Source organism: Ceratina calcarata, unplaced genomic scaffold, assembly GCF_001652005.2.
Source record: "Ceratina calcarata isolate Rehan_Ccalc_2016 unplaced genomic scaffold, ASM165200v1 scaffold78.2, whole genome shotgun sequence".
Lineage (NCBI taxonomy): Eukaryota > Metazoa > Arthropoda > Insecta > Hymenoptera > Apidae > Ceratina > Ceratina calcarata.
In genome coordinates, this window is record NW_017179105.1 from 3,348,963 (window position 1) to 3,369,363 (window position 20,401).

Genomic DNA, 20,401 nt, shown 5'->3' on the forward strand with positions numbered 1-20,401 from the left:
CGGACGTGAAGTAGCAATTTATTATAGAGTAAAATTAGAAGAGTCGTTGTAAAGTTTTAAAATAATTTTATTATATGAACAATATAATATGGAGATTTCAAAGTCCCGTTTTTCGGCAGACGCGCTCTCCCCGTTTCCAAGAAACTCGATAGGGGTGGCTTGGAAGCGGGTCAAGCGTGGCCAACGATAACGCGGAACTCTGCGATGAACAGAGATTTAACAGAAATTTTTGATGCAAATCGTCGCTTAAAGTTATTCGTCTTCTTCTTCCGTGCCAGTCAACATCGCGATCAGACTGTCGGTGTCAATGAATCCTTTGTCATCAATGAACATATTATCATAGGCATTGTCGACCTCCTTCGAGGTAAATTTGTCACCGTACGTCATTAAAGCGTGCCTCAATCTAGAGCAACGAAAAGATTTAACGAAATAGATATCAAACATTCGGTGTTTATAAGACCAACGGTATATACCTTTCGCCATCGATTTTACCATCGACGTCGAACGTTTTAAAGGCAGCGATCACGATATCGTCGTCGTCGGTACCTAGTACGCGAATCAGATATAATTAAACGAATACAGCATACAGATTCTTAGCGATCCTACTGTTACGCTCATAAGTACGTTCGTAATACCTGATCCCGACATGCGAGTCGCAAAGAGATTCAATAATTGAGTGAAGTTGATGGGTGCGGGAGCTTCGGCTAACATGTCATCGATGTCCTTATCAGTAACGAGTTTACCAACACTGTCGAAAGTTGCGCGGAGATCGTTCTTTCCAATCACACCATCCTTGTCTTGATCCATTAGTTGGAATGCCTGAAGGAAATCGACTCATTGCTTATACGCGATCTACGATTTTCTCGTCGCGAAGGATTCAAGCGTATACCTCTTTAAATTCGGCAACTTGTTTCTGAGTAAACATAGAAAACACACTGGATCCAGTGCGTTTCGCCTTACGGCTACCACGACTACTTGCTCTAGTAGAACCGGATTCTTTCGGTGTACTACTAGGGGTTGCTGGTTTTTCTTCTGGGGGTGGTGCGGGAGCTGGTTCTGGCTCGGGCGGAGGAGCCGCCGGCTCCTCCTTCTTTTTGGTCTTCTTCTTCTTCTCTTTATCCGCCTGTTATTAATTAATTGCAGCATGTACTTTCGAGCTCGAATACGTCTCCACGTTTTATCGAATCATTCGGAATCGTATCGATGAATGAAATTCAATTAAAAATTTGTAATTACTCGCAAAGTTCAAAGCATGGTATTTTGAAAATTGTATTGATGAAAACCGATAGATCGAGATAATTGCATAATTAGAATATAATGGGCCAGTTATTATTTAATATGGAGCTGGCAGTGGAGGCTGGATTGAATAACGTGGAAGAAAATTCGGAAGGCGTCGCTCGTAAGAGTTAAAAATAGGACCATTCTATAGTTGAAAAGAAGCCAAGACAAATATAGACCGTTTTATTCCGTTCGGCCTCTCGAGTTACTGAAGTTACGTAATTCCTTTATTTTTATATCGAACGCTGGCTATTGCCATGTACCAATTTATTTATATTTAACAATATAGATTGCCCGCTAACAGAAGAGGATCTTAATCTCTACGCAGAACCCTCGTTTCGACTGCGTAATTACGTGTAAACCGGAGTCAGAGAAATCCGTAACTTGCTTCGAGTATCAAAGTCAGACTTCGGGTTTTACGGTATGAAAAATAACTATGGAATGATTATTAAACTATGGAATGGCCAAGTGCCAAGAATCTAAGGAATGACACTGTTTGCACTGCGTTGACACAATATTGAATATATCCAAGGGGTGCGACTCTGCACTCTGTTGCATTCTTCACTAAGTTCTACGTGGTTCTTCGAGCTCTTTAAGAATTACCCCTCGTACAACAGGTCGAACATGTATTCACCACTGGTCACGTGTACATGTAACATTTTCCTGCCTTTACATCCTGTCGTTTTTTTTTTCAAAGAAATCGAGCGGAGAGAAGACCCCTCTGATCGTTCGTATCCGAGATCACGGTGGTACCCCATGGCGCGTATTCGGTCCACTTACCATGTCTACAGTCGGTTTCTAAGAGGATGGTACACGAGGTGGTCACGACGAACCAACTGTCCGAATCATAGAGGTGAACTTGTCTAAGTAACTTTGGTGGATCTCCCCCACTACATGGCTCGGTGCTTGAGCAGGGGTGCCTTGCCCGGGTATAACGCCAACGCCTATCTGACCATATTTAGTGCGAGCCGCCTCAAAATAGCAACCCTTTCGACGTTTCGACTAAAACAGTTTGCCGATGATCGTGCGAACCACCGAGGAACCCCGCAGCCCTTTTCCGTACTTCAAATTCGCTTTACATGGCGAAAAACGTCTATCGAGGATGCTCCTCTCAAAGCCCTTTGGGCGACCCCGTGTCTTGTTTCAAGATCATTCGAGCTATCACGCTTCACGAGCTTCTTCTTCTCATCCGAGATTCGAGTTCCACGATAAAAATATGTTTAAGAATCGCTTTCTAAGGCTCAGGCGATGGTCCCGTAACTTGGTACCGGAAGTGGTGAAGAAATCCTCTTCCCTCGCCATTTGCGGTCATTGGTATGAGGATGACACATTGTTCCAATTCCATTATAGTACCGATAGAACTGTGAAACAAGAATTCGTGACAAGAGCAACTCTTCTTTGAGGAATGCGATTTCGGTTATTAAAGTATGCAATAATAATATGTATAACAGTATATGGTAACACGAATTTCCGGTTTGTGCAGCGGAACGAGTAAAACACGTGGGCACTATAAATAACTGTCCGATATTTGAGAACAGAAAACATTAGCGTATTTTGAGTGCATCACCGAATTATATCTATCCGATATGTCCATATCAAGAATTTGTTTCAGAATAGTACAAAGAAATAAATGCATTTATAAGAATTTTATAGCTGAATGAGTGGTTCCAATAATAATCCACCGCGATATAATTAATCGTTTAATTATGCGCACAGCTCGATTTAATATTAGAATCAGCGCTGGGATAAATCGAATAAAAGTTCAGAACGCATTGATTGTATTATCGCTCTAGAAGGACGTGTTTTTAATCATTTTATGACACGAACACGCGTACGACTTCGTATCATTGTCTTCTCAATGGGAAAGTTACCTTTTTCGTGAGGGAACTCCCACCACATCGTTTCAGAGAAATAAGAAAGTAGAAGTAGCGTTGCCTTGACTGGTTCTCGTTCTAAGGTAAAGGCTCGACGTAACTTAGTTTAGGTCGCCGATTATTAATATCGAAAGGAATGTCCGAGCATGAATCAGTCTAGAAAAATTTATTAAACGCGTCTCACGGTACGACGAGATGTGGCGAGTATTTCTACTGAACTGCAGTAAGCATGAATATTTGTTAATGTTCTCGCGATACTCCCGATTAATTATCGTATAATATTTTATAGTTACTATCGGGTATTCTCTGCGTCTCGCTGCATACATTTCCTCTGGCGGACTTCACGGAGAAATCAGATTCGAAAAAGCTACAGAGACTTCTGTGAGAATTCGATTTTCATTACAAACCACTCTCCAATACCCGGACCAGCAATGGATTTGGTCGGTCACCCAGTTTCCCGTCGATTACACGCTTATAAGCGACAGATGCAACAGGCAATACGTTGGCGAGAGGTATTTACTTGAATTTAATATTATAAGAAACAGTACAATATTCGATCAAACGTTATAGTATCATCGATCTGACGGAGCTCGTCGGACCGCTTGAAATGCCTGGAAATGAAACGGGATCCGTAGAAGTTACGGGTGTAAGCTTAACCGGGGAGACGGGTCTGTGGGGCAAAGGTCTATTGCTTCAGGACACGTATTCATCCAGGACCATTTGCGCTTCCATTACGGTAATCTTTACATCGCGATGCAAAACCATGTTGAAACAATATGGACTGTACGTTCGTAGGTACTCGAGAGAAATGTAGAAAAGTTTGCCGAGGCTCGATTTCACGAAACTATAGCAGGAACCGTCTGGTTCCGCTGGCTAGGTGGTCACGCGGGCGATAGCACCAGCGATACGATAATGTACGTGGATCTCCATCACGTTAACAATAAAAAGGTCCAAGGTGTAAATTACACGGAACATTATTGGAAAATTTACGTGACCGACATCTTCGATATTAGCAAAGGTATGATCTTCTTTAAACCCCGATGTTGTATGTTGATTACTGCATAGTTATCGTTTAGACAAGTCGAGCTGCAACATCTTGCAAACTGTGTTTGACCCCGATAACGCGGGTGACGGGAACGGTATTGGTGATATCGACGCGCGTTTGGGGAAAGTAAAAGTAGCCGCGGATCATCATAAGAGATACAAAACTTTGTATAAAGATTCGAAACTGTCTTTACTACCGGCTGATTTATTGGGTCCACAACGCCAGTTATATTTAGTTATATTCCATCCGAGGCACGAAGATTCATTCCTACAGTGCAGCAAGATAACTCATAGGAAACCTACTCTAGTTAAGTAAGGAAGATACCTGTCTCTTTAGGTACTTCCATTTGCACCTCGAATTGATTTTCAATTTTTTAGAACCTTCGTTAATTCCCATGGGATTAAAGGAGAAGTGTCGTTGACACAAGCGACTCCGTTCGATCCAACGTGGGTGAACGTGTCGTTAACGCCAATCAATGATTTAGAAACAAGATTACGATACGCTACCAAGATACAATCTTATAGTATTCATGAACTACCTCCAGATCCGATCCAAATTTCGAACAACGATGCTGCAGTTTGTGAAACAGTTAAAGGGATATATAATCCAAATAATGTTAACATCACGACTGCACCACCGCCGGGTAAATCAATTTGTTTCAATCGAATCTTTAATATACGGAGAGTAATTTTATTGATATAAATCAGGATTGGGAACTCAAGATCAATACGCTGTCGGTGATCTATCTGGGAAACTGCAAGGTCGTAAGGAAGGATCGAATCATCAAGATATTTTACCAGGAAGTGCAAAGCTCAGTGGAATTTATTGGGACACGTATCTGCCACTATCGGGGGTATACAGCGTCGTTCACCGAGGTCTCGTTCTCCACAAGTAATTCTTGTTTCTATATAATAAATTATGGTTCATTAGAATTACCTAAAGTTTACAGAGGATAGTAGGGACTATGGAGAAGAGAGTGTTGTAAATGTATGAGAGCATGAATGGAGGAAGGAATGAATAAGTATAAGAATAGAAAAATGTAAACCAAGTCCTATTCTCAAGCCGATAAGACTAGAATAAATAAATATATTATTAGTATAAACTAACTTTATACAACGTCTTCTCTCTGTCAGGTATAACGAAACCGATGATAAGAGCGTCGTGGCATGGCTGTGCGGCACTTTAAATTTATATTTGCCAGATAACACTGGACAAATGCCTATGATAACTGCGCAGGTAGTATACAGATATCCTATCGTCGGGAAAATAATTTTCCGTCAGCCAAAAAATGCCCCCGAAATGGATAGCACGATCATAATCGAGCATTTAATTCACGCGGATGGTAATGCTTTAAATAATTCCGCATCTCACAGGTACGATATTTGCAAATATCTTACAAAGGATAATACCGAAGATTATACTCTACTTTAACTGATCACGAAAATCTAGGTGGATGATTCACGACAATGCACCGGGTAAAGATTTTTACAACTGGACTGGCAGATGTTTGAGTACCGGCGATCCTTACAACCCGTACAAAGTAAAGTACATACACGTGTTTTACGTCTACGCTTATATTTTAAAGATCTAATATGATGAACTTACCAGGTAGAGTGGAAATCAAATCCTAGCGAGTATTGTTCCACGTTAGAAATAGCGTTGTGTCGCTTGGGTGATCTAACGAGACACGGTACGATCGATATCGCTGGGAAGAAATTGTACGCAACTCAGATAACTCGAAAATTATTCACGGATACAATGTTAACTTTATCTGGTCCTAACAATATACTGGGAAAGAGTTTAGTGATATACGACGATAACGGGCCGCGCGCTAGAGGGGAGAGACTGGCGTGTTCAATGTAAATGAAAGAGAACTTCGTTTCTCTTTGCTATCGATACAATTATCATTTTTTTATTAGGATTCATCAAACGTACCGTCGTAAAGCCGTAGCGAAGGATTGGTTTGGAAACGGGCAAACTATTCCTCTAACAATAAGAGGCAAGTTGGAATTCCTACAGCAAAGTGAATACGATGTTACGAATGTTGAACTGAATTTAGATGGTCTCGATGGAAAAATGAACAGATATCACATACACATGGTAATGGAAACGTGATCACAGTTCTTCTTCGTATTCTGATATTTATTCTATTTTACGGATTATAGACTTCGGTAGAGTCGGATTTGGAATTCCCTTGTGAAAGTACATCATTGTATGAAACGTGGGATCCGTTCAATGTCAGTACAAATGTTGTACCGACTCCTGGCGAGGGTACAACTGATCAATATAAAGTGGGAGACCTCAGTGGAAAATTTGGCACTTTAGAGAACAGGAAGAGATACATGACAACCTTTAACGATACTTTGCTTCCTCTGTTTGGACCAAGAAATATATTAGGACGAAGTATCGTGATTCACAAGAGAGAGAAGAATTTCAGGTAGAATGTACCAATCCGAATAGTTGAATATTTACATATGATCATACTTTTTAAGGTGGGCTTGTTCGACGATAGAAAGAGGATATTCACCGTCCGAAGCCACGGAACTAAGAGCAATTGCTTCTTTTCACCACCCACAAGGTTTCGCCTATGGCTACATAAGAATGGTACTGCAGGTTTATAAAAATTTTAAATACAAAATGTGACTCGAGTTAAAAATTGCAGTCGCAGCTTGTTCATCAAGACGGTAGTCACAGCGAAACAGTGATCGAAGTGAAATTGCGGCATCCAGGAAAACACGACCGCAATGTCGTGAGTATTTAAAAGATGTGAAACGTATTTGAAAAGATTTTGATAACGAAACTTTGTAGACGAGAAATCATAACTGGGCGATATACGTAAATCCTGTGGGAGTGGATGCATCTGTTAAAGTAAAGGATACCAGATGTGTAGCTGGTGGATACATGTGGAATCCTTACTTCACTCAATTGGCCGACCCTTTAAACGTAAGATCTATTAAGACCTCGTATAATTTCTTTTATAAAGAAATTAATTTTGTTCGCAGGATCAATTGTACAGACAAGAATGTGGTCCCGATTTACCGCTTAGATGTTACGTGGGAGATTTATCAGGACGATTAGGTCCCATTGACATAGGATTAAAGAGACAAGTGTTTTCGGACTCGAATTTTCCTTTAGGAGGACCAATATCCGCGATTGGAAGATCTATCGTTGTATTTGATGCAGATTTCGGCAGCAACAGATATGCATGCGCTAATATCGAACCAGAGAATGACATCGTCAAATATACTAATATAAGAAAACCACCACGTTTCGTAGTGTGAGTACGCATATAATGTCCATCACATGTTCTCGAGCGGATATTCGATGAGTTCTTTGTTTAGGGCGCAATTTTTGGAAGACATAAGGAAAATTATGGGCATTCCAGACTGGATGTTATCTATAGATAATAGGAAGACTAAAACTCTGCACAATGGAGCATGTATTCAATTTTTACTACATTTTAAAGGTGATTAACGAAGTATGCAATTGTTGAAAGTTATACTTATAATTCTATAACGTATTCGACAGGTCCAATTACCAGTAAGCTAGAACAAGATTTCAACAAGCTTCTGTCAACCGGAAAATTAGAAGCACCTAGTTTATATATTCCAGGATATGTTCCCACAAAACGGAAGGCAACCGTGGGCTATCGTCAATGCGGAAATCACGATCCACACGAGAAAAGTAACAGACTACATTTTACACGAAATATTATGATATTTTTATTCGATGAATAATGAGTATTTAAATATTTTCAGACTTCAAGAATTCATTTCGAAGTAATGCTTCAACGCTATATCCAAAGTTCTCTTTTATTATCTTCTCCATCTTAATTAATGTAACATACATCCTCAAAAGCGTTTAAATCTTAGTCGTAATCGTAAAAACATAATTCATTTGTACATAACGTTATTATACATAAATATCCATACATGTTATTTAGTACTTTTATAGACAAATATCATTTTACGTGTACATATACACATCTATTCTATTTATATATGTACGATATATGCATTCCAGGAACTGACTTATTAAGTACCCTTGTTTGGTCTTTCTCCAAATATTGCAGTACCAACTCTAACGCTATTGCTCCCCAACTCTATCTGCAAGATTTATTTGATATTTAGATATCATCGAACGTTTCCTCAACTGTGAGAAGGCAGTAAGTTTCTATTGAAATTACCGCGTGTTCATAATCACTGGACATTCCCATTGATAACTCTATGTCCTTCGAATCTATAGCTAATTCCTTCGAGACTAGTTCTTTGCATTCTTTCAAAGACAAGAAATCAGGGTTCGGTCCATTACTGACATCGTACCCGTACATGCCTATGGTCATAAGTCCAACAAATTTCAAGTTCTCACAATTGTCAAGAATATGTTTTACGAGGGTACAAACATCGGGAATTTCGCAACCACTCTTTTCTGAGAAATTGACAGACATTCAAGCTTATCTTCAATATAAGTGTTCGCTCAACAGTAGACAATAAATAGTACCTTCTTCCTTACTAGTATTGACTTGGACCATTACATTTAATTTCAAATTTAGATCACTTTGCTTTCGAAATTTCGGCCAAGAATTATTTAATGCCGACGCTAGTTTTTCACTGTCTACCGTTTCGATCATGAATAAATTTGGAACGCTCAATACTTTGTTTACTTTGTTACGTTGCAAGTGACCGATAAAATGCCAACGTATATCGGCACATGTTTCCAAGATACTTGGATGAGTAGACTTTTCTACTAATTCATTAACATAATTCTCACCGAAATGTTTTTGACCAGCTTTGTACGCGTCCACGATTAAATCAACTGGCTTTATTTTACTTACGGCTACCAAACGCGGCTCGAAATACTTGTACTCCTACGAATAAAACATTCGAATCTGATTTATTACTTTAATTACTCGCCTGACATTCTTTTCGTAAATGTACGAACATACTGCCGGTCTCCTAAGGGAAGCAGCAATAATTTTATCTCGTACTGTTTCTAAATTCACTGATATCTTTGCCATTTTCATCAGTTTATAGCACCTTTGACAACAATGACGTCTGTTATCAATTTATCACGATCCACGATACTGCCACGATACTATTATCACCAGTGTTGGGTACCTCGTGATCACTAGGCTGCTACTAGTAAGTTGTAGTGCGCACGCTCCAAAAATCGCACGGATTGCCCAACACTGACGCGAGTTTGCGACCTGTCGAAGTATTCACGTGATTCGCGTTTACACTAGCAAATTGATTGCTGACAAGTGGGCTCAGCCCATCCAACACAAATCACAGAGAAATTGTTTATTCGGAAAAATGGGAGCGTCGTTATTGCCAGTGTTATTTTTTACGTTAGTTTGGATAATAGTGGGTGTAGTTTTACCTATTTTCGTTCCGAGAGGCACCAATCGTGGGTACGTGTTTTTAATCGCGATTTACCTAAGAGTCTAAAGATTTTCAATACCCCCGATCATTTCTTTCGCTACCAGACAATAGATCCAATTGACTTTATCAATTGTGTTAAAATACTGTCGCTTCAGATCGAACGATGACATTCCTAATTTTATTTATGACATTCTAGGATTCTCCAGGTTATGCTTATGCTCACAGCGTTTACATGCTGGTTATTGTAAGTCAATGAACGTCAAATGATTTCTTAATTAAATGTTTTGTTCAAGTAGAGGATCTACTCTACATGATCACTTATTTCCACAGCTGGCTATGTTGCTATTTAGCACAGATGAATCCCTTGATCGGACCGAAACTCTCAAAAAACACGATCCTCATGATGGCACGCGAATGGGTGAATACTACTTTTCATTACGGATAACTAAGAGTGAAAAATTGTTTGACTTTGAACTTAATCATTTGAATGAAATTATTTGTTACAGAGTCATCTCCAATACGACTAAACCCTAGTAAAGCGATTGTATGGGGGCTGAAATGTTTATTTTAAATCTATGGAATTGTCTCCAAAGAGTTCTTCGAATCAGTCAAATTACGTTATTACTGTGAATACTTGCAGGTGAAATATTTAGATTAGAAATTATGGAGGGGTACATCAGACGTTATTTCAAAGTGTACATTCAATAGCATTCCTATAAATATGTTTCATAATAATTGTATATGTTCATTTAGCATAAATACATATAATATCGTTGTAAGAAAGAAATATGTACATTATGTAATAGTGGAAACTGCATTGATGAAATAATGATACTAATAATAAAATTAATTCATCTTCGGATGAAAGTTCGTTATATACATTATTTTCAATTTATATTGTATTTCTCGTATTTATTCCTTCTTCGCTTCTACGAATATTGAACGAATGATTGTATTGTGTACCGTAGACGACATACGAATAAGTTGACGGGTTCATGTTCAGGTTTGTACCGTTTGTACGAGGCGTGGCTGTGTGCGGGCACGTGAGTGTAGATGAATACGTAAAAAGATCTATAGTGTATGTATACCTTACATAAATGTGTGCGTCGAGCTCGAGAGAGGTCGGAACTTCGGAACTGTCTACTACACTGGACTACACGTATACGACGCTCGTACATAAAGCAAAAGTGACAAGTAGTGACGCGATATCAACGGAGAAAAACAATAATGGAGGCTTGTAATGCTGTGGAACGTGAAGTTGACAAAATTTTATTGAAATTCGGGGTGGTAAACGAACATGCGGAGACGGTGCTTCAAGATCTAATAAATCACATTGAATCTTTAAAAAAGGAATTCGCAGAAGGTAACTTGGAAACTCTCCCGCTGGATCTACAGTTACGTTACGTTTCGTTGACAATCCGTAAATTAGAAAAAGAGTAAAATGGTTCGAAGATTATAACGAATTCGTCGGAGAACGTAGACTAAAGACACGAAAGAATATATGGACAATGAAACAATCTGAGTACTTTCCGTACGCGTAACGTCCATACGAATTCGATGAGATTTAACCTGAAGGAGTCACTTCAATCTTTGTTTCTTGTATCCCATCGTATTATTGTAACATTTTTCTAGATGCATCGTATTCTCGTCGTTCATTTAACGTTTCGCTTTAATCGAAATGTTTCTAGAACTCCTCCGAATTCAGCAATTTAATTTTTGATGCTCTCGAATGCCCAACACTTTACCCAGACTACGCGTTGTCCCACTTAATTACAATTCTTTGTTCTGATAGCACCGGCCGATCATGAACTAACTCCGGGCCAAGTGCAAATATTGAAGGAGGCTATGAAAAAAGTTTGTGAAACTGTACACCGTTTGACCACAGAACACAGAGAACTGCATGGTTCGGTTTCGAAAGTAGGGAAAGCCATAGATAGAAATTTCACTGCTGATTTCGCAAGTACGAGCAGGGAAGACGTTTTCTCTGGCCCAGAGAAGACGCATCTTTTGAATCAAGTTATTTGCCAACACTTCTACCGTCATGGTATGTTGGACATTGCAGCAGAATTAGCAGCGGTAAGTTTATACGGTCCTATTTTTGTGTTTAGTTCGATTGTTACAGGGGCAATAAAAATTACAACGGATCTGCTATTGTAGGAAGCTGGAATTAAATCAGACGAAGGGACGAAGGAGCCGTTTACAGAATTGAACTACATACTCGATTGTCTGAAGCAGAGGAACCTCGAACCAGCGCTCGAATGGGCCAAAACGCATAGAGAGGCACTTCTGGCACAAGTATGCATAACTTTCGTTGCCTCCTGTTACTACCCTTGAGACGTTGATATCGAACATTGTTCGCAGAATTCCTCCTTAGAGTTTAAGCTGCACAGGCTACACTTCATAAGACTGATTCAGCAAGGCCCTAGCAAACAGTCCGAAGCTATAGCGTACGCTCGACAAAATCTTACACAATACGTCGGACGTCACGGGAAAGAGGTGCAAGCTTTGATGGGTACTCTACTTTATTTACCAAACGGAATACAATCATCCCCTTACAGTCACTTGTTGGATCCTACTCTGTGGCTAGATATTCACGATGTATTTACTCGGGAAGCGTGCACGTTATTCGGTTTAAGCGTGGACAGTCCACTTTCCGTTTGGTACGTTGGTTCTTTCTTGGGAGGGTCCTTTAATTTATGAATTGATTAAAAGTTTTTCACGTTGTGTTTTAGTATTAACGCTGGCTGTACTGCGCTACCAACGCTTTTGAATATCAAGCAAGTGATGCAACAGAGGCAAGTAAACACCGTTTGGAATGGAAAAGACGAATTACCGGTAAGTAGCGAGAATCATTAGAAGGAATCGAGTTATTCGAATCGAATGATCCTTCTTACAGATCGAAATAGATCTCGGCAAAGAAGGACGTTATCATTCTGTTTTTGCGTGTCCGATCTTGAGGCAACAGAGCACAGAAAATAATCCACCAATGAAACTGGTTTGTGGACACGTTATTTCGAGAGATGCGTTAAACAAGTTGACTAACGCGAATAAGTAGGTTTTTAAATAACTTCGAGAACAAACGGTAAAAGGTGAAAAGGATAAATAACAAGAAGCTGCCTTCTCGTCTTTCAGATTGAAGTGTCCATATTGCCCGGTCGAACAGAATCCAGAGCATGCTACACTTATATATTTCTAGGTTGCTGTGATACAACGATATGAGAGAATTGTTTTTGGAGTAATTCGAGAACGTACTGCTTAAAGCGACGAAAGAGATAGATTTATAACGCGGAGTCGAATCATCGAACGAGGCATCATATTTCATCATGAACGTTACCTTTCATCTTTCTTGGCAGACTGATTTCCTCGCGTCGTCGAACCGTCAAATAGTGCTGTCTACAGCCAGTAATACGTATATGCTAATGATTTCGGTAACTATGGTCGAAATTTGTTTCTCTAGTATGTTTCAGTGTCTTTCGTAAATCAGTTATATTGACGTAAGGATCGAGACACGTTAATTCAATTGTACTTGTTTGAATAATGATTAACGTATAAATAAATAAATACACGCATATTTATTTATTTATATATATAACCACGGATGCGCGAGTGCGATAGTGTAATTGTAATAGCATTAAGTAACACATCTTTTGTATATACAGCTGTTAAATGTTAACTACCGATTAAAGTTATTTGTAATGGCATATTAATGAGATGATATATGAACGCAATCATGTCGGATTTTTATTCGCCACAGAAAATATAATATTCACCCAGAGAATTTAAAGGCTAGACTTTTCTCAATCGAGTGATGGAATACCTGTCCTCCCATACCCAAGTAGAACGATCGTTCATGTTAAACACGCAATGGTTTATTTAGATACATGCTATCGAACAACGTACACATAAATACATCATGCGTTTTAATGACAACTAACGTCGACTCGCTGAAACGAAGTTGCTCCCGCAACGAACAAGATAAGCCCACAAGATAAAGTTTAGAACATACGTAGTAGTAACGCATATCGTATCTTTCGAATCCAGGCATCAAGATCGCTAGATAAACGGTATCCTGTCCATTTCCAGAATCGATCCGCGCGCGCGTTCCACAATTCTCTTTGATACAATAATATTCCCTTGGTAAATCGTACGCTCTTGTACTTGCATCGATTAAATTTTACGCGATTACACTCACACGCAAGATCGACGAAATACCATTCTCCTTCTTGAATCTCGCTCTTCTCCAATGACTACACAAGCGGATTCAAATCGGACCCATATACCAGCTGGTGAATTAAGTTATACGGCGTGTTTGTACATATATACGTATATATATGTACGTTACAGTAATTGAGCCAAAGAAATGTGTTATATTTTATATCGATTTCAGAGACACGCGCTCTTTGCGCGCATTACCCATTATAGTTATTGAATAGGAGTTATGAACTACATTCTTTTCATCTAATCTACATAGTTTTAGAAATGAAACTATCTAATCTACCATCTATCTTTGCTAATGTAAGTGAACGAGCCAGCGAATTCGATCGATCAAAGATATGCAATTTATCGAAGAAAATATTCGTTAAATAACAAGAGAACAATTGTGCACATACAAATATCTCTGTCCGTCTTGTGGTGATTTCAGTGCTTCACGATATCGCTTATTGTCTGTTCACAATAGCAGCTGCAGTGTCTACTTGTTACCCGCTTAATTATCTTCCGATTCGTTTGCGAGTTATCAGAGATCGCGATTGTCAAAAAAAAAAAAACGAAAAAGCAAACAGAGATTAGAATTAGTCGATCAACGATGAAAAATTACTCCTATACATATACGTCTACTTTCTATCTATTTACAGCAATGTAAACCCTTAACGATGAAGATATATACGTAGCTACATCGAGATTGATTAAGAACTTGTAACTGTACGTCCTACATAGATGCAATTACGTTGCTGTTTAATGCAGTACTATGAATATACATAATAGTTATAGAATGTAATCATCGGTCCTCCGAATCGATCTAGAATAATTTACGCGATCGCGATACCTTTCACCTTTTCCTCCTCTCGACAGAGTAGGACAAATTTTATCGTTCATCATGAATAAAAAGCGAACGGAGAATCAGGTTCAGAGGAACATGAAGCCCGCAGAATCGCTTTGTCAGAAGCCTTGTTCGATGCCCAACTTTACTCAAAGATACATTGTAATCGTAATATGTCCGATTTCGACAAACGTTCGCGAGGAATTTGCAAATCGAATTGACTCGCGTTTCATTATCGGGAGTAGGTCGGTGTTCGCATGACATAGCGTAACGCGACCTCGAGAATTCACCGGAATTCGCAATGGGAAGCTATTTGCTGAATACACGTATTCACAAATAAATATATACTTACTTAAAATATCTACATCATATTCTCCCTGACACGGACATAATATATAGTGCGTTCGTAACACGAATTTTGCAATATTCGCATATTAATATATATATGATCGATAGTTAGCAACGTTACAGTATAGATCTCAAGTTTAACATTTGATAACATTAATATATATAAATATTCGCCATAGTTATTTAATATAGATTACCTTTCTCAAGAACATACCTCATCTTTGAATTTCTAAGATCATCTACAGGCCGAAATTAAGCTTGACGACTGCAGAAATAAAGTTTGTTCAGCTGTTCAACTGCGCCCGCCTCGGAATCTGCGAGGGCAGCCATTTTGCGTGGATATCTTGCGCAATAGATTCCGTTAAGTTTCTACGCGGCGCGAGGCGACTATTCGAAGTTAACGAGTGTTTGTGATACATTTTATAAGTTACGAAGCTGCCAATGGTAATTTCATCGATAATTATTAACAGACAATCGTCCTTAATCTATCGGCTCCTCTATTTTCCGTATCGCGTGCGTATTCGCAGTAGCTTAGGATCCGAAAGCGCGCACGGCTTGTAGTCGTACCGGCTTTACGTAGTTTTCTCGATTGAACAACAATTACTTAATGAACGACAAGTGTCGTCGTTATCATAGAGCTTTCTATACACGATCCATAAGATCGTGGCTTTATAAATCTTCAAATAACTCATCGCAGCTACGAATACGTTATGTTCGTATTCGTACATATGCGACTGTCTATGTGTATGTGTGTGTGCATACGTCTACACGGCAAGTTATGTGCCGAACAAACGAGAGAGGTAAGTATTTTAACATGTCAACAGTTCAACGCATGCAATTTCATTAGAGTTTCCCACTGCGAATTCACATAAAGTTTATCGTATGATTTGCAAATTCACCGAACGTTTCGCCGGCTCCCTTTCCCGTGTACTCCGCTTATTGTTTCTTCTGACTCGATTATCCGAAGGATTTTAAAGATAGGTGCAGCTGCTATCAAATAAACATTTCATTTGATAGCTGACCGACGCATTGAACTTCGAGCATCGAGAAAACGGAGTTCGAACTTTCCCTTGTCTGTCAAAAGCAAACCCGTGAATTTCCAAACCCTGAAAACCCCTGTCTCGTTTCACGCTTACATTCAAGTTCAAAATACGTTACATCTTTAGCTTCGATTAAATTGTCGACGACTCGGAGAACTCTTCATCGTGCCTACCCGCAATTTTCTCAGGCACGGTTTCCCTGCAGCCATTCAGGGAATCCAAAGTAGGCGGTTCTCTCTAATTTAAATTATTAAGATCGATCAACGATTGAAATCTCGACGAAGTCTCGGGCTATTAAAAATTCACGGTATTCACATTTTACGAAGGGTCGTGGACATCGTACGTATTCGCATTCAAGTTATGATCCGAAGATATCTCGATAAAACGAGTCGGTGTCTTTATCGCGGTGCCTCCATCAATCGATATGAAAGTGTTATTATTTTTGTAACGCTTTTTTTGTATATTTGATTAACGCATACATTCTCTTGAACGCACACACTTATTCTTATGATCTAACGGTACACGTACAGTATATACAATTTGAACTGAACGAAGAAGGTGCATAATAGCGATTCGCTTATTCCTATATATTCCTGAAAACGTCACCCGCGCAGAGCCTTACTTTATTACATTTAACTCGTTGTTACTCCTTGCCCCGAAGGACGACGATCCCGTGTTTAGAAACGTTCGTTATCTTATTGCTCTTCTTCCTCGTTCTGGTACGTTACGTAGCGCACAGACGATTTTTCGCCGATTATCAACGACTGAAAGAAGATACGCAATCATAGTCATTAACGACATTCGTTGTTCAAAGTCTGCCAGTGTCAAAGTATATACCTTTTTCTCTTCCTTAGTTGGTGGTGCCCTTAAGAAGTACAACAACGGAGCATAAAGGAAGTTCAAAATAGCGATGCCGAATAACATCCATTCAAAGCCGATGGTGTTCACCAACGTACCACTCAAAGCAGGACCTGAATCAATGGTCAGTCATCCTCACTTTAAATATTTAAACGTCCACTCTCATTTCTGAGACGTTAGTTTTAATTATAACAAATAAAATAAACATATTGAGTAAATATATGTAAAATTCAGAAATGAGAGCAAGTCAAATCGACATGTCACAAGCATCGGTGGTTCAGTGGTAGAATGCTCGCCTGCCACGCGGGCGGCCCGGGTTCGATTCCCGGCCGATGCAAATATTTTTGTTTTCGCGCTTTACTTCGATCTTTTATTACGTACTCATTCGATTTATTTGATCATCGTTCCCTTTTTACATACGTACCAATTGCGAAACCCAAGCAGAATGCGACGTCTCCGATAGCATAAACGCTACCGTATACTGCGCTGTGACGTATGTCGACCAAGTATCCTAATTCGGGCATCATCGAACTATCTACCATTCCTATGGCAAATCCTAAACCAGCGTTAGGTACGATCAAGTGATTGATGCTTCTAGCTAACGGTATCTGTGAACGCATGTTGCATCGTATCGTATATTGCATAAAAAATAAATATAAAGTACTTAACGCGATAATCGTCGCGTGGAAACGTTTGCGAATACTTACGCACATCAAGCAAATCCCTATTACGATCAAGCCGATCAAGGCAGCTAACCATCTGTGACAAAAAGATATCTGCTCGTCAAAATGCAAAAGTAAGGCCGCCCGAACAGGGACTCGAACCCTGGACCCTCAGATTAAAAGTCTGATGCTCTACCGACTGAGCTATCCAGGCCTATGGACCAGGGCGACGGCTGGCCCAACTAGGGTTCGAATACGAGACTTACCTGCCCATTTTATGTCCGAGCGGTCCGAACAGGTTTGTACCTATCAAGTAGCTGATGCTTGCCGGTAGAAACGTGGCGCCTAGCTTCCATCTACTCGCACCCATCGTATCTATCATCCAAATCGGAAGGCTGGGCTCGAGCATAGCGATCCCCATGTTAGCAAACGTTATAGCGCCTGAAAGAACACATGGTTGATCGAAACGTTGCTGTGCAATACTTCGATACCGCGCGGTAAAACTAAAACTTCGACCTATCAGGGTTGTAAGTCTGGACTTACACACGGATGGTGACGTTGTCCTTTAGTATTATCATCAGGGAACTTAATCACCAACGACTCGGATTTTATTAATAGTAACTATGAATTATTAACACAAAAAAACACTGATTATACTTAAACAAATGAATTACTGTAAGTTATGCATGCTCGAGAGTTGTCTCAATACAAAGCACGATGCTTGATTCTAAGTACAATCTTGGTTAGACTGTCTAGCCGTACGAAGTGGCGCGCTCAAAAAAACGATTGCAGGGTGACGCTCGTAGCTAGCGGCGAAAATTTCTTTGTAGTATAAAGGGCAGACTACTATTTTTTACGAATCTCATTGGTTAATAATGAATAGGTGGGATTTTCGCCATCACTACGATGGTAACCGGCAGAACCGGGTAACCTGGGCTGGAAAAAACTCCTAAGCACAAAGACTCATGGGTCGAAAAAGGCCTGTCCGTACGGACAAAGAATCATAAACCGTGAAGGACCCATAGGCATAACGATCGTACCGGGAAGGATCTGCAAGAACAAAGAGTCAAACTGGGGAAACCCATGACCCGTTTTCTATACGGTTCTATCCAGCTCGAGGTCGCGGATTCAACCTTTTTCTTTCAAAAAAAAAAATAATACGATAATTAAATAATAATGTTTGTTCTTAATAAAAATTCCTTGATGATGGAATAGTTGCAAAGCAAAGATCGCTTACCGGCAACCAGAATGATATAAGGATCGGTGATCAGAGCTTTCAAAGACGGTGGTTCAGCCTCCGTGTAAACGACGGACGGCTGAAGTACCAGAAGCTGTAAAACTGAAAGCGAAAGATCGATTTATTTCGTCGCGACTGACTCTGGGGCAGGGATCGGGTATACTTACTTCCATCGCCAAGAGCTAAAGCAGAGAGTATTAAAAACGGTGCGGATTTCCCAACGAACTCGTACATAAAACCGCCGAACGGAGGTCCAATCAAAACGCCGAGGGCCAAACCTCCGAGAGCGATGCCCATCGCGTTTCCTCGTTCCTTATCGTCCTGGTACCTCTCGGCCAACATGCCCATACCTATGGACGTCGATTGATGCATTCTGATCCAAGCATGGACATTAAACAAATCGAGCGAGCTTACCCGAAACGCTCGAGCACGAGGAACCGATTCCTTGGAGCGCTCTCGCCAGAAACAAAATTCCATACGTTCGTCCGAACGCGAATATCAGCGTGGAAAGGAACATGATGATAAAGCCGGTAAACATGGGTATACTGTAACCGATTCTGCGAACAAGCAACAATGTGCTCAAGTACTGAAAGCAAGCTCAACCATTTGCACGTGTACAATTTAGTGTCCTCAATCGTTTGCCTACCAAGCTTGAACTTTCGATTTTAACGCTAGAACTACCGAACCAATCGCGACTTCACTACTCTATTTAATTAGTATACGAATCATTGTATCGATCACGCAAGTAGATGAAAAATCGCGTGAACTTACTTGTGAGTAAGTGGACCGACGATAGGATTGGCTAGCAATTGAACGAACGCCTTTGAGGCGAACATGACACCCACGGCGACCGTTTCTTGCACCAACTCGCGATGCCTTTGTTTTCTGTCCTCTTCTTCCGGATCGGAACTCGGATCACCGACGCTCGTGCTCTCTGCGTAAAAAGCGAATCTGTAGTCGAACGGTCGGTCGAACAAAAGAAGAGTTCCTTACCGATCGATTCCATACTAGGAAGAGTGCTCGGGTAAAGAAATTCCAACTGCGATTCGTTTGACTTGACGGGGATGCATGGACATTTCGGAGTAGTAGTTACGATATTCGTGGCGGTCGTGAGCTGAACGCCGGCGAGTGTTGTACGACGGGAACCGACGTCCCCTTCGACGCGCTCGCTCAACGTTGCGTTCGGGTGTCTTATGTCGTACAAGAACTCCGGGATAATCGGCACTGGAACATCGGGGAAGATAAGGAGGTCCGCGAAGTTCGCGAATCGATAATTGATAATTAATAGATGAGCAGACCGTTCGAAACTGTTCGAACACAAGACAATCCATGAAATCTACGTTATCACCTCGGGGGTGTAACTCAGTGGTAGAGTGTCTGCTTCGCATGCTGAAAGTCCTGGGTTCAAATCCCAGCACCTCCAAGCTGAGGAAGGTTCATCCTTTTTCCTCTTTTTTTTTTACGCTTCTCTCTCTCGACGTTGTTGCGCGAGGCACCCGACGAGAGACCGTGAGAAATTGGTCGCTACCCTTAAGAATGTATTGGCTATACAGTCAATCCCAAAAGATTATGTACCGTAGAAAAATGCATTTCCTATAATTAAAAAGAAATCAGACGTCGAAAGAACAATGCTAATAATA

General features: G+C 40.2%; 6 protein-coding genes and 3 non-coding genes across 9 annotated transcripts in view; 5 read left to right on the top strand and 4 right to left on the bottom strand.

Moving 5' to 3' along the window:
- Positions 1-49: 49 nt before the first annotated feature.
- Mlc2 (myosin regulatory light chain 2) lies at positions 50-2,164 on the bottom strand. Its single transcript, XM_018034260.2, has 5 exons — positions 2,059-2,164; positions 890-1,123; positions 636-819; positions 474-546; positions 50-403 (listed from the first exon to the last, which is right to left on the bottom strand). Exons 1-5 carry the CDS (start codon positions 2,059-2,061, stop codon positions 253-255), a joined length of 645 nt encoding a protein of 214 aa, XP_017889749.1. The 5' UTR covers positions 2,062-2,164; the 3' UTR covers positions 50-252.
- Positions 2,165-2,981: 817 nt separating this feature from the next.
- Rsod (superoxide dismutase family protein Rsod) lies at positions 2,982-8,078 on the top strand. Its single transcript, XM_018034256.2, has 19 exons — positions 2,982-3,375; positions 3,442-3,664; positions 3,723-3,888; positions 3,948-4,170; positions 4,229-4,508; positions 4,575-4,840; positions 4,905-5,088; positions 5,331-5,570; positions 5,647-5,737; positions 5,806-6,056; positions 6,117-6,297; positions 6,363-6,634; positions 6,690-6,801; positions 6,860-6,946; positions 7,006-7,140; positions 7,200-7,474; positions 7,539-7,663; positions 7,726-7,881; positions 7,956-8,078. The coding sequence occupies exons 1-19, from the start codon at positions 3,348-3,350 to the stop codon at positions 8,060-8,062; spliced, it is 3,402 nt and encodes a 1,133-aa protein (XP_017889745.1). The 5' UTR covers positions 2,982-3,347; the 3' UTR covers positions 8,063-8,078.
- Positions 7,994-9,306, bottom strand: LOC108630769 (pyridoxal phosphate homeostasis protein). The gene is made up of 4 exons (XM_018034259.2): positions 9,143-9,306; positions 8,698-9,064; positions 8,384-8,625; positions 7,994-8,303 (listed from the first exon to the last, which is right to left on the bottom strand). Exons 1-4 carry the CDS (start codon positions 9,218-9,220, stop codon positions 8,232-8,234), a joined length of 759 nt encoding a protein of 252 aa, XP_017889748.1. The 5' UTR covers positions 9,221-9,306; the 3' UTR covers positions 7,994-8,231.
- A 97-nt stretch (positions 9,307-9,403) lies between these two features.
- Positions 9,404-10,313, top strand: LOC108630570 (V-type proton ATPase subunit e 2). The gene is made up of 4 exons (XM_018033919.2): positions 9,404-9,607; positions 9,775-9,822; positions 9,909-9,996; positions 10,085-10,313. The coding sequence occupies exons 1-4, from the start codon at positions 9,510-9,512 to the stop codon at positions 10,103-10,105; spliced, it is 255 nt and encodes an 84-aa protein (XP_017889408.1). The 5' UTR covers positions 9,404-9,509; the 3' UTR covers positions 10,106-10,313.
- A 203-nt stretch (positions 10,314-10,516) lies between these two features.
- On the top strand, positions 10,517-13,356 carry Sou (required for meiotic nuclear division 5 protein souji). Its single transcript, XM_018034329.2, has 7 exons — positions 10,517-10,941; positions 11,371-11,654; positions 11,736-11,873; positions 11,940-12,238; positions 12,311-12,413; positions 12,475-12,629; positions 12,711-13,356. The coding sequence occupies exons 1-7, from the start codon at positions 10,806-10,808 to the stop codon at positions 12,772-12,774; spliced, it is 1,179 nt and encodes a 392-aa protein (XP_017889818.1). The 5' UTR covers positions 10,517-10,805; the 3' UTR covers positions 12,775-13,356.
- Positions 13,357-13,425: 69 nt separating this feature from the next.
- Vmat (Vesicular monoamine transporter) overlaps positions 13,426-20,401 on the bottom strand; it is a 13,172-nt gene continuing 6,196 nt past the window's right edge. The window contains exons 3-12 of the mRNA XM_018034328.2: positions 19,755-19,985; positions 19,533-19,695; positions 19,176-19,318; positions 18,929-19,111; positions 18,762-18,863; positions 17,791-17,965; positions 17,570-17,621; positions 17,287-17,470; positions 16,842-16,975; positions 13,426-16,768 (exon numbers count right to left, since the gene is read on the bottom strand). Coding sequence (XP_017889817.1) covers positions 16,700-16,768; positions 16,842-16,975; positions 17,287-17,470; positions 17,570-17,621; positions 17,791-17,965; positions 18,762-18,863; positions 18,929-19,111; positions 19,176-19,318; positions 19,533-19,695; positions 19,755-19,985 — 1,436 coding nt within the window. The 3' untranslated portion in view covers positions 13,426-16,699. The remainder of the gene's footprint in view (positions 16,769-16,841; positions 16,976-17,286; positions 17,471-17,569; positions 17,622-17,790; positions 17,966-18,761; positions 18,864-18,928; positions 19,112-19,175; positions 19,319-19,532; positions 19,696-19,754; positions 19,986-20,401) is intronic.
- Positions 17,129-17,199, top strand: TRNAG-GCC (transfer RNA glycine (anticodon GCC)). Its single transcript has one exon. It is a non-coding gene; the product is annotated as a tRNA-Gly (tRNA).
- On the bottom strand, positions 17,666-17,738 carry TRNAK-UUU (transfer RNA lysine (anticodon UUU)). Its single transcript has one exon. It is a non-coding gene; the product is annotated as a tRNA-Lys (tRNA).
- On the top strand, positions 20,113-20,184 carry TRNAA-CGC (transfer RNA alanine (anticodon CGC)). The gene has a single exon. It is a non-coding gene; the product is annotated as a tRNA-Ala (tRNA).